At 41.3% G+C, this 11,863-nt stretch overlaps 1 protein-coding gene across 1 annotated transcript; it reads left to right on the forward strand.

Moving 5' to 3' along the window:
• The first annotated feature begins 6,036 nt into the window (after positions 1-6,036).
• LOC109894402 (ornithine decarboxylase 1) lies at positions 6,037-11,661 on the forward strand. The gene is made up of 10 exons (XM_020487858.2): positions 6,037-6,314; positions 8,218-8,365; positions 8,573-8,706; positions 8,833-9,006; positions 9,118-9,290; positions 9,407-9,623; positions 9,736-9,982; positions 10,109-10,224; positions 10,348-10,562; positions 10,693-11,661. The coding sequence occupies exons 3-10, from the start codon at positions 8,611-8,613 to the stop codon at positions 10,823-10,825; spliced, it is 1,371 nt and encodes a 456-aa protein (XP_020343447.1). The 5' UTR covers positions 6,037-6,314; positions 8,218-8,365; positions 8,573-8,610; the 3' UTR covers positions 10,826-11,661.
• Positions 11,662-11,863: the final 202 nt, after the last annotated feature.

An 11,863-nucleotide genomic window follows, 5' to 3' on the forward strand; every position in this document is an offset into this window, starting at 1 on the left:
CACCTCCCTGCGTCACCCATTGACTCATGCAATGTGAGTGTGTACACACAATGACTCCTGCTCTTCCGGTTGCGTAAGCAATCACATCTTGAAACAGTGGAAAATTGCCGGGTAGAAAATCTGGGTAGACAAAGACATCCCAAGAAGTTTTAGGTCAAAGATTTTATGGTTGAGTGAAATCAGTGTGAACCCCAACCCACACATCACTCTCTCTCTCTCTCTCTTTAAACATTCTCTGGTGTTGAGGTAGAACTGGAGAGACTGAAACATGTTTATTTTCATACCTTTTTTTATTTTATTACTTACCAGAGCAATGGAAACGACCTACAGCCGCAAGCTACCCACCCAGATCTGTTTGTGTGTGAGCGAAAGAGAGAGAAGAAATTATAAAAGCAAGTACCTAACCACACTGCAACTGAGGAAATTATTTAGCAATGGGGAGATTATCCAACACATTTTACAACTAATGCAGGGAAGATAATTGTTGGTCATTTTGTTGGTCACAAATAAAACTACCTTGGCACAGGATAATGGGAACTGAGGACAATGAAGAGATTGTAAAACAGAAAACACAGCTTTTAAGATTTTAAGTAAGTCACTTTGGGTAATATTTCTGCTTTCACTTTTAAAAAATTGTCAGGAGGACACAGCTGGGTAAATAAATCAAACTTAAATTAACTGGCCACTAGTGACGTAGTGTCATAGCTACTATGTTACCAGAGCGTGATGTACACACATGGGGCAGAGGGTTCTTGAGTGCAAAGATAGGATCAGTTGTGTATCAGCGCACACTTAGTGGTTGTCAAACACACCTCATCACTGCCAAATGGTCATTAGGTCAGACTGCATTAATTGGCTCACCTCATAAGATCTCATCTTACCTGTCTTGATTCTAACACATTCTCTGATCAAACCAGGCCAATGCTTCATAACATATAGTAATTTCATAATCAAGCCTAACAATGGCTATCCATGTTGCCTTGCTCTGGCTCTTAAGTTAAGACTTGTGAAAGAGTGCATGCCTCATTTCCATTATAAGTTGATGCTATAGTTGTTGTGACAGCATTCACAGCTCAGACTAATCTTTTTTGGTTTAACAGAGATCTACTACTTAGCAAGAAGAGAGAGAGGGATAGAGAGAGAAAAAATAAGCAAATGTGGATCCGTTTGCTTTGTGACCCCGTATCAGCATGTGACACAAAGCCCACCTGTTTACGTCAGAGATTCACAGGAGATCTCCTTGTCATGGACAAACGCAACCCTAAACATGCGTGCAGAACTCAAGCCATCGTAATTATTCAAAGCACAAGGCACAACAACTGTTTGTGCTTTAACTACTGGTTTGGGTTTACTGTTCATGTGAGATGAGGATGTATTTTGTGAAACTGGGCCAACATTCACAAGTTATTAAGTTAAAGACTCTGTCCACTGAAAATTTCACTTTTTAAAGCTCATATTCTGTTATCTCATACCCAAATAATGTTGTTGACTAGTCTTATACTCATATTTGTGGCCAAAGCATAAACACAAAGAAATCAACTTCAAACTTCTATTTTTTAAACAGACCGGTTAAAAAATGCTTTATTTCCTTCCTGCCTTATTGGCTGAGCTGGCCAATCAGCGGGCAACTCGCGTCAATATTTTTAATTGGGATACGCCCACACCATTCCAACACAGAAAAGCTGCTTTTTAACATACTCAATTACCATATTTTGGAAGGAAAAGTATTTCACTTGTATTGTAATTATAGGTCATATTTCATAGAAATCTGGAAACACTGGACAACTACTTTAACATTCAAAGGCTAAATCCTCTTGAAATCTGTACATGTAGCTGAGGCACAAAATAAGCATTACATATTGTGTAAGGCTTGTCCCATCATACCATGGCAATTCATACCATCATACCGCAAGAATCTGAAAGTATGTGATGCAACAGTGTGTGTCTGTGTCCTGCTGTAAATGAGGTAAGTATTATGTGTTCTGTTCAAGATGTACAGAATCATACATACACACACAAACACCATGTGCAGCTGTGTATCTTGTGGGCTGCCCTTGTGCTAAATCATCACTTTTGTGTAAGGCCTAGCTACAGGGTTGGGCCACGACAAACCACTGAAGCGATAACAGAGACTCTCTATATACCAGGAAGAGAGAGATAGACGGAAAGTAGTCTACAAGAGGAAGGGGAAAACACAACGAGAGAGAACCAGAAGGAGAGAGAAATAAAGAGTGAGGAAGATAAGACGAGGGGACATTCCTTTGCCTAAACTCAGGGTCGCTACGGCTGCACACTCCGTATCCCATGACCCTGCCATTTTAAACAAGCAGATACATGTACAGTGCCTTCAGAAAGTATTCATACCCCTTGAATACCCCACATTTTGTTGTGTTACAGCCTGAATTCAAAATGGATTAATTTTTTTATAACCCATCCACACACAATATCCAATAATGGCAAAGTGAAAACATAAATTCTTTGACATTTTTTGCAAATGTATTGAAAATTAAATACAGAAATACCTCATTTACATAAGTATTCACACCCCTGAGCCAATACTTTTTAGAAGCACCTTTGGCAGCAATTACAGCTGTGAGTCTTTCTGGGTAAGTCTCTAAGAGCTTTCCACACCTGGATTGTTGAAAAAACAACAACATTATTTTCAAAATTCTTTCTAGCTTTGTCAAATTGGTTGTTGATAATTGCTAGACAACCATTTTCAGGTTTTGCCATAGATTTTCAAGTAGACTTAAGTCAAAACTGGAACTCGGCCACTCAGGAACATTCACGGTCTTCTTGGTAAACAAATCCAGCGTAGATTTGGCCTTGTGTTTTAGGTTATTATCCTACTGAAAGGTGAATTAATCTCCCATTATCTGGTGGAAAGCAGACTGAACAAGGGTTTCCTCTAGGATTTTGTCTGTGCTTAGCTCTATTCCGTTTATTTTTTTATGCTGAAAAACTCCCGAGTCCTTAACGATTACAAGTATACCCATAGCATGATGCAGCCACCACTATGCTTGAAAATATGGAGAGTGGTACTCAGTAATGTATTGGATTTGCCCCAAACGTAACACTTTGTATTCAGGGCATAAAGTTAATTGCTTTGCCACATGTTTTGCAGTATTACTTTGGTGCATTGTTGCAAACAGAATACATATTTTGGAATATTTTTATTATGTTCTTTTCACTCTGTTAATTAGGTTACTATTGTGGAGCAACTACAATATTGTTGATCTGTCCTCAGTTTTCTCTTATCACAGCCATTCAACTCTGTAACTGTTTTAGTCACCATTGGCCTCGTGGTGAAATTCCTCTCCGTTAACTGAGTTAAGAAGGACGTCTGTATCTTTGTAGTGACTGGGTGTATTGATACACCATCCAAAGTGTAATTAATAACTTTGCCATGCTCAAAAGGATATTCAATGTCTGCTTTTTTCTTTTACCTTTTACCTATCTACCAATAGGTGCCCTTCTTTGCGAGGCATTGGAAAACCTCCCTGGTCTTTGTGGTTGAATCTGTGTTTGAAATTCGCTGCTCGAATAAGAGGGACTTTACAGATAATTGTATGTGTGGAGTACAGAGATGAGTTAGTCATTCAAAAATCATGTTAAACACGATTTTGCACACCCAATGAGTCCATGCAACTTATTATGTGACGTAAGCACATTATTACTGATTAACTTATTTAGGCTTCGCATACCAAAGGGGTTGAATACTTATTGACTCAAGACATTTCAGATTTAGATTTTTTATTAATTTGTAAAAAATACAATTCCACTTTGACAGTATGGGGAGATCAGTGACAGAAAAATCCATTTTAAATTCAGGCTGTAGCATAACAAAATGTGGAAAAAGGGTGTGAATACTTTCTGAAGGCACTGTATATGTGGTAAACCAAGTAGCCCCTGAGCTGAGGCCTACTTCCTGCTCAGGAGCCATGTGTGCTTCGGGGTGGTGGGCATCATCCGCCAGAACAAAATGAGAAGCAAGGGTAGGGGTGGCAGCAGGGCTTCCCACCAATGAAGGACGTAAAAAGAGCCACAACTGGAGCATAGCAGATTGTTTTGTCTGGTTTGCCCTTGCAGACATTTCTCCATTCCTCCACCCCTTCCTCTTTTCCACTTTTTTATTCCATTGAGAAAAACAGTGAGGTTCTTGGGGTTTCAACGCTAGTTTAAAGAATGACTCCATATGCTAGACAGGCGGTGAATCTGAACGTCTGAATGGAAACCAACTCATGGTCATGAAAAGAGAAGATGCCAATTTGATTGTGGCCCATTTTGATCTGGAGAACCCATTTCACAAAACCGCAGATATGTAGTCTTCATGATGCTTGAGAGGCTTTGAACCGACACCAGCCTCTTAAAAGTGGAATGCCAATGTTTCCAGAAGTGCTATTGGGTCAATAATGACCAAATTCTTAATTTCCCCAAGAATGATGTCTACTCCCAACCCCAAAGTCTCTGAAAGCTCAAATTGGGCTGGTGGCAGCATGGAAAAGTGGTTGATCTGTTATTTTCAGGAATCTCTAGGACTTGAAGACAGATCGGGGTCAAACAATCAGTCTCTTACTGAAGTTTTTACAGTGTTATTCATACAATTCCCTTGACAAATTTAGTTTCTGTTCAAGGAAAAGTTACTAGTACAAATCTACAACATAATGTGATACTTCTAAGCTGAAATAGCAACTAAATCAGTTTTGAACATGTTACACTAAGCTCACGAAGTCAGCATCTTGTGGAAAAAAATTACAATGATAAGATAAGTACTTTTGATTCTGATTGGTCACACTGACCCCTAACACTAAGTGACACCGCGACAAAACCAGTGCAGTAAAGGGTATTTTCAGGGAGAGGGAGAATGGAGAGTTGACGACTCAGTTATTGGGTTAGGCCAGGTTGGTCTCAGTGACCCCTAGACATACTTCCAGAGAGGCCTATCTGGCACAGCAGAGGCACACAGTCAGCAGATACAGTTCTACAGCAGACAGCTGATGCGTTAGTCTGCAGGGCTGCTTTTATATGTCATGTATAACAATACCAAGTCAGTCACTGAATGATTAGATGGATCAATACCAGGGCATTCAGGACTGAGCCAGCATAAGATGCTGCTACTCTGGGCATACTCACCAGGCAGCCTCTATGTATAGTAAGCTATGCTTCAGTGAATTTGCTTTAGAAATGTTTTTCTCTTGGAAAAACCCTGAATTGTTCTTAATAGTACATTGACCAGTATGAGAAACCAGCCCATGTGTCACTTTGACTTCCGATGCTGTCCAGATATGCCAAATCTGACCCACTTTCAAATGAAAGTGTGCAATGACCATCAGGGGTGTGAGGACAAATAGAGGTGATGTCAGAAAATAAGGAATTCCTGAGGGATCAGAAAAAATGTCACCCCTGAATCATGAAAGGTTGGCCAAATGAGTCATTACACTGCCCTAAAAGCAAATGTGAAAAATACTTTTTTTTTTTTTTTTTTTTTACATCTTCAGAACAAGGGAAGCTCAGTTATGGAACTGATGCTGACTGGATCCTGGCAAGCGTTCTTGTTTGCCTGGTGGCTCTCTAGCTCAAGGCACAATAGCAGCCAAGACTAAACCATCTTCAGAATCTGTTTAAAAGTTGTACAATTGAAATACTAAAAACAGCTGTGTTTCAATTATATTAGTCTGCAAAGTAGCTAACAATTTGGTTTAGGCTATACATTTCAAAGGCATTGAGCCAGTAAATGAAGAGATTGCTTTATATGGCCATGGCTGGCGGATGGGTAAATCTTCTGTTAAATTTACGACAAAGGTTGTTTTTTTAATGCATTTTAGCAAACCCTAACTGTTTTCCTAAACTTAACCTAATTCTCATAACCTGCTACGAAAAGTCTAATCACAAAAGCTATAGTCTGAGTACCAGTCTTTTTATCTAACATTCCACTCCTTGTTATTGCCATGAAGGAGCGGCAGGGAGTGGTATGTAAGGTAAAGAGACTGGTACTCAGGCTACAAAAGCAGTATCCCGTCTAGTAAAAACCGGCTTTATCTGCCTCCTCCTACTTCCTCTACGAGCACATGGAGCCGGTGACAAGACTAAACCAGTTCCATCCGACGTTGACTGAGGGCCAGTTTCAGCTGGCGTGTTGTCTTGGAGACGGCACCTCTATAAATACAGCCAGTATCGAGACACAGGCGTGCATTTTTAGTTCAGACGGAGAGTGTTATTCAGTTCTTTGACAGATTCGTCTGACAAGGGAAAACCAAGTAATTTTTTCCAGGATTCTAGTCTAATGGACACACTCTTTGTAAATGCTTTTTAAGGTAAACCTTCATTAATTTATTCTACCTTTTCACAATAACTTCCTAATTTATTATAAACTGGTAAGTTAGGCTACCGGTATTCATTATGAGCTATCCAATTTGGCTTATTCAAATCGTGTCAATATTTTTTAGCTAGCTAGTAAGTTAACGTTAGAGTAATGTTATGGTTATGCCACATTGTACAAGTAGTAACGTTAGCTAGTTTTTTTTTAACGTAGCGCGCTATCTTCTGACGTTAATACATTTTGGTGTTTTTGCTTGATGGAAGTGATGGGTTTGGAGTATGATTTTGGACCTCGGGAATGTCATAAGCTAGCTGCAGTAACGTTCGCTTGGTAAATGTATTTTATGCTGAAATTCATACTGCCAGTAACTACTGATGGTAGTTGGCTACTTCGACAAAGATCGTGTCCTTTTCGTTTTCCACTCGTTATTACAGCCTCATAGCCAATTTTGATATTATCGTAAATTCATGAAAATGCGCTTTTTGGTCGTAATGTGAGGTTGTGGTTCATCATTAGGTTAACAGTATGGTTAGGTTTACAATAACGTTTTAAGAAAGTACATTGAATGAAAAGGCGGGGTTTATGACTTTGGCTGTGGTAACTAGTGACGACCCAGGGTTTCTATCCCGAGACTTCAGGGATTGCTGCGAAATAGGCCAGGGTTTGGAATGTGAGAAATTCCTACATAGTAGTTCATTTTGTCAATCTAACGGCACAACCTAGATTCGAGCCAATTTCTTAAGTAGTTGAATATGTTATTACTCCTACCGCGTGAAAGTCACGCATTGACACGTTTTCATTCAAAGGAGTGCCTTTGACTTGGCGGCTTGCGCACGCGCAGTTCGGCGTGAGACGACCGTTGTGCCCTATGACGTATTTTTGCACACGAGCTAAAGGTAAAAGCGGTCCACATTGCACAGTTTGTGCAACGTATGGTTACGTTTTTTTTCGTTTTGGACTTCAGTAATTTTATTTTTTTCGGTTGTTGGGCACAGGACAACGCAATAAATATGTCGTGCAATTTTACATCTAACTAAAATGTTTATTTTATTTCGAGATAAACATTTGCTTGACAACGAGTGGTTTCTAATTGAATTACAAACACGTCATAGACTACTCTACTGTTGCCCAATTACCGACTTCGGCTTGCCCCAAGAAAAAATGTGCATGTACAACCGAGAATAAAACAACCTAACGAAGACAAATGTCATCATAATATAGGCACGAACTGTTTCGGCAGGGAAGCATTGTGCGCCTTTAGCTAGCCAACTTTACCATGACATCGTCTACAAGTGTGATCGGGGATTTTTATTGGAGAAGCAGTTTCTGCCTGTCTTCATATTGTACTGTCTTTGTTTTATCCCTTTGGGAGGGCCATGGCTAGAAGAGTTCCAGCTTTTGTCAAATTGCTAACTCATTTCTCCTAACCTGCTACGAAAAATAACATATTACGTTTATTTGACAAGCTGGATTATTTCTAGCCATTACTCTTTGAGAGCGGGAGAAAATATTGAGCTAGTAGCACTACTCGAGTCTGCAATTCGGGATCATTGGGAAGTCCCTTTACCCATTGAAATTGACATTTTAAAATGGTTGGGGTAAGGATTGGGGAGGGATGTCCCAAGGATTCCGTATAGCACTACTCAAGGGTGTGCTTGTTCAACATAAAAATCCTTCATCGTGACCAATAATACATTAAAGCAACTTTAAGCAAGTATATTGCCAATTCATCTGGATAAGACTGTTGCTGTTAACAGTAACTGCTCCTCCTATAGTATTATATAAAAATTATAATACGTCTGGTTGACACTGAATGCAGGCAGGAAATAGCCATAAAACTCAACACAGCAAATGACACTGTCCTCTTTATGCTACAAATTGTATTTTACTGTTTGCAGAATAATCGCTTTAGGAAAGCGCAGACTGGCTACTCTGCAGGCCCCGGCCTAGAGTGTTATGTGAAAGGTTTCAACTTCACTGGTGAACCGCCTTGGCTGCTCTGCACCTGATTAAACTACTTTGCCAAATTCCAACTTTCTTGTCCAGGTAAGAGTTGCTTTCCAATCCACTGTCATTTCCAACATGCATGTCATAATATTCTAGAATGGGTGTTAACAGCACATGTCTATGAAATACTGGGGTTGGTTGTAATTGGTGTACTGTAGCTCTGGGAGTAATTATGCTAGTAATTTAGGCACATTCCAGTTCCAGATAATAATGAGCAGTCTTAACTCTGATCTACTTTTTTCACAGTTTTCTTTTGTGACCAATCTAAAAGTTATTCTGCGACCATGAACACTTTCGCTCCTGCCGATTTTGCCTTCCTGGAGGAGGGCTTCTGTGCCCGTGACATTGTTGAGCAGAAGATCAATGAGATGTCCATGTCGGTAAGGAGAACTTCCTGCTGTCCCTGATTTTGTTGCATTTGGTATGAGAAGTGACTTGTTGATGAGGCATTTGTCACTGTAAGATGTATTTCTTATTCTCTTGCATCCGTGTCTTTGCCTCTCCAGGATGATAAGGATGCCTTCTATGTGTGCGACTTGAGTGACGTGCTGAAGAAGCACATGCGATGGGCGCGTGCCATGCCTCGCGTAACGCCCTTCTACGCTGTCAAATGCAATGACAGCCGGACTGTTGTCACGACCTTGGCCTCCTTGGGCGCTGGCTTTGACTGTGCAAGCAAGGTATGTCTCATTCTAAACATCTCCTGGTTTATTGAAATGGCCTTGATCCCCGACCCTGCTGCCCTGTGAATGTGTGTCCTGTTCTGACCCAGTCTGTTTTTGTCCCATCAGACTGAGATCCAGATTGTTCAGTCTCTGGGTGTAGACGCTAGCAGGATCATCTACGCCAACCCTTGCAAGCAGGTATCCCAGATCAAGTATGCCTCTGCCCACGGCGTGCAGATGATGACCTTCGACAGCGACGTGGAGCTCATGAAGGTGGCTCGGTGCCACGACAATGCCAAGTAAGAAACATCTCCACGGCTATTCTTTAGCCACACTGAAAACACTTGGTTTTGTAAGTAACTTATCCGGCTACTCTAGAAAAGTGCACCTCCAACTTTTCTTTCTCCCTGCCCAGACTAGTCCTGCGCATTGCCACAGATGATTCCAAGGCTGTTTGCCAGCTCAGTGTCAAGTTTGGTGCCACCATGAAGGCATGCCGGGGTCTCCTGGAGAGGGCTAAGGAACTGGGCCTGGACGTTATCGGGGTCAGCTTCCACGTGGGGAGTGGCTGCACTGACCCAGAAACCTACAACCAGGCCATCTCTGATGCCCGCTGTGTCTTTGACATGGGGGTGAGTGTCTTTCTGCTTGGAACGTATCACCTACATTTTATAAATGGACCCTTAACCTGCAGTTGGTCCTCAAGTAGGTCTAACCCATCTTTGTTGGTTCTCTTTTCTGCAGGCTGAGGTGGGTTTCAACATGACCCTCCTGGACATTGGTGGCGGTTTTCCTGGGTCTGAGGATACCAAGCTCAAGTTTGAGGAGATCACAGCCGTTATCAACCCAGCACTGGACATGTATTTCCCTGCCGACTCTGGGATCCGGATCATTGCTGAGCCAGGCCGCTACTATGTGGCCTCTGCCTACACCCTAGCTGTTAACGTCATCGCAAAGAAGGTCATCATGAACGAGCAGTCTGCCTCTGACGGTATGAGCAAATTGACTCAATCTGCAAATCTGTTAATGCCTGACGTGCCACATAAAATTGCATCACTCAATCCAAAGTAATAGCGAGCCAAGTTTCATTATAATTTACACAACTCTGCCCCTACAGAGGATGACGATTGGATCAGTGACCGGACTCTGATGTACTATGTGAACGATGGCGTCTATGGCTCCTTCAACTGTATTCTATATGACCATGCTCACCCCTTGCCTACCCTGCACAAGGTAAGTTGATTAACACTCTGTATTTCACTCAACCAAACTAACTCTCACAAAGTTAGCCCATAAAACCAATAAAATAAGTCTGACAATTGTTTGTTAATCCCTGTTTGCATTTTCCATCTACAGAAGCCAAAGCCAGATGAGCGTATGTACCCCTGTAGCATCTGGGGACCAACCTGTGACGGCCTGGATCGCATCGCTGAGGTGTGCACTCTGCCGGATATGCAAGTGGGAGAGTGGCTGCTGTTTGAGAATATGGGGGCCTACACTGTGGCTGCGTCCTCTACCTTCAACGGCTTCCAGAAGCCAGACATCTACTACATCATGTCCCGCACAGCTTGGTAAGTTGTTGGGAATGTAGAGAGAAATAGAATGTGATTGTGGCAACATCTCTCCATACAGAGATATCATCAATTCTCAACCTTCTTTCTGATTTTAAATCCGTTTTGTTTTTCTCTTGTCCCTGTGTAGGCAGTGCATACAGCAGATCTGTGCCCAGGGGATGCCCACTCCCGTTGAGGATGCGTCCTGTGTGACATCCAGCTGTGGTCATGAGAGCAGCCTGGTGCTGCCCACCAAGTCTAGCCAGGCCTGTGTGCTCTAAACACAACACCAACATAATCCCATACATACCCACCACCACACTGCCACTCAACTGGCCCAGTACTCTGTTATTATTAATTTCCTATTTAATGTTTTTTTTTACTCATACCGTTGAAAGGCCAGTTACTTGATGGGAGAATGAGAGGGGCATGTTAGCGCACATTTCTCACTTTTCTGTATGAAAGACTGAGATCTAATCCTGAGCTGAGGCTGAATCTCTCTTAAAACATCACTAAAGGTACATCTCGGAGGGTTGGAGTCATATTGTTACAGGGTTCCGATTGGCTTATGCCTACAAAGGTTGTATGTTCAATTCCAGTAGGGGCCACAAAACACCTTAATTTGCATTGACTGTAAATCGCTTTAGATGAGAGCATTTGCAAAAGGACAATGTAAATGTTACATGAGTGTCATGGGGGATTTTCTCTTGTCAACTCCAATTCCCAGAAGGCTCCCTGTTTCAATTGAATCCACAACCCAATCTCATGACTCTAAAGGGGCTGTTTGAGGGCGACTTACTTCTCCAGGAAATGGCTGCTACAGATATTTAATTTTCCCCAATCTCCTCTTTCATACAGAACCCTTTGTTCAATGCAGGGACTCAACATGCAGACTGTCCCTCTTCTCCTTTTCTGTTTTTTATTTTATTTTTATAATGTCTTTTATTTCTAGGTAGTATGTCAGTTAATGATACAAATAATAATTGTTACTATTGACGATGCATTTTAAAAAGGATACGCAGGAGATGGGATTGCACATTTGTATCACTTTCCTATGGAAACATTTTTTAATTTTCTATATATTTTTTAAAATAAAATGTGTAGGTGCAGAGCTGAATGTTGTGTGGTCCTTTCTGGGGGTATAGTCCGTATCCTTTTGGTAGAGATTGGTGGACACTAAACACCGTGCGGATATTACTACAGTAGTTAAGTGATTCACTCTTATTAATAATATACAGTACCAGTCAAGTTGGGACTCAAGGGTTTTTCATTTTTTTCCTACGTTGTAGAATAATGGTGACGACATCAAAACTATGAAA

This window comes from Oncorhynchus kisutch, linkage group LG7, assembly GCF_002021735.2.
Source record: "Oncorhynchus kisutch isolate 150728-3 linkage group LG7, Okis_V2, whole genome shotgun sequence".
Taxonomy (NCBI): domain Eukaryota; kingdom Metazoa; phylum Chordata; class Actinopteri; order Salmoniformes; family Salmonidae; genus Oncorhynchus; species Oncorhynchus kisutch.

Excerpts from the sequence above, each read along its gene's own strand:
- LOC109894402 (XM_020487858.2), top strand. The coding sequence starts at position 8,611 with ATGAACACTTTCGCTCCTGCCGATTTTGCCTTCCTGGAGGAGGGCTTC. Across the intron at positions 9,007-9,117 it reads GCTTTGACTGTGCAAGCAAG|ACTGAGATCCAGATTGTTCA; the intron begins GTATGTCTCATT and ends TTGTCCCATCAG. Across the intron at positions 9,624-9,735 it reads GCTGTGTCTTTGACATGGGG|GCTGAGGTGGGTTTCAACAT; the intron begins GTGAGTGTCTTT and ends TCTTTTCTGCAG.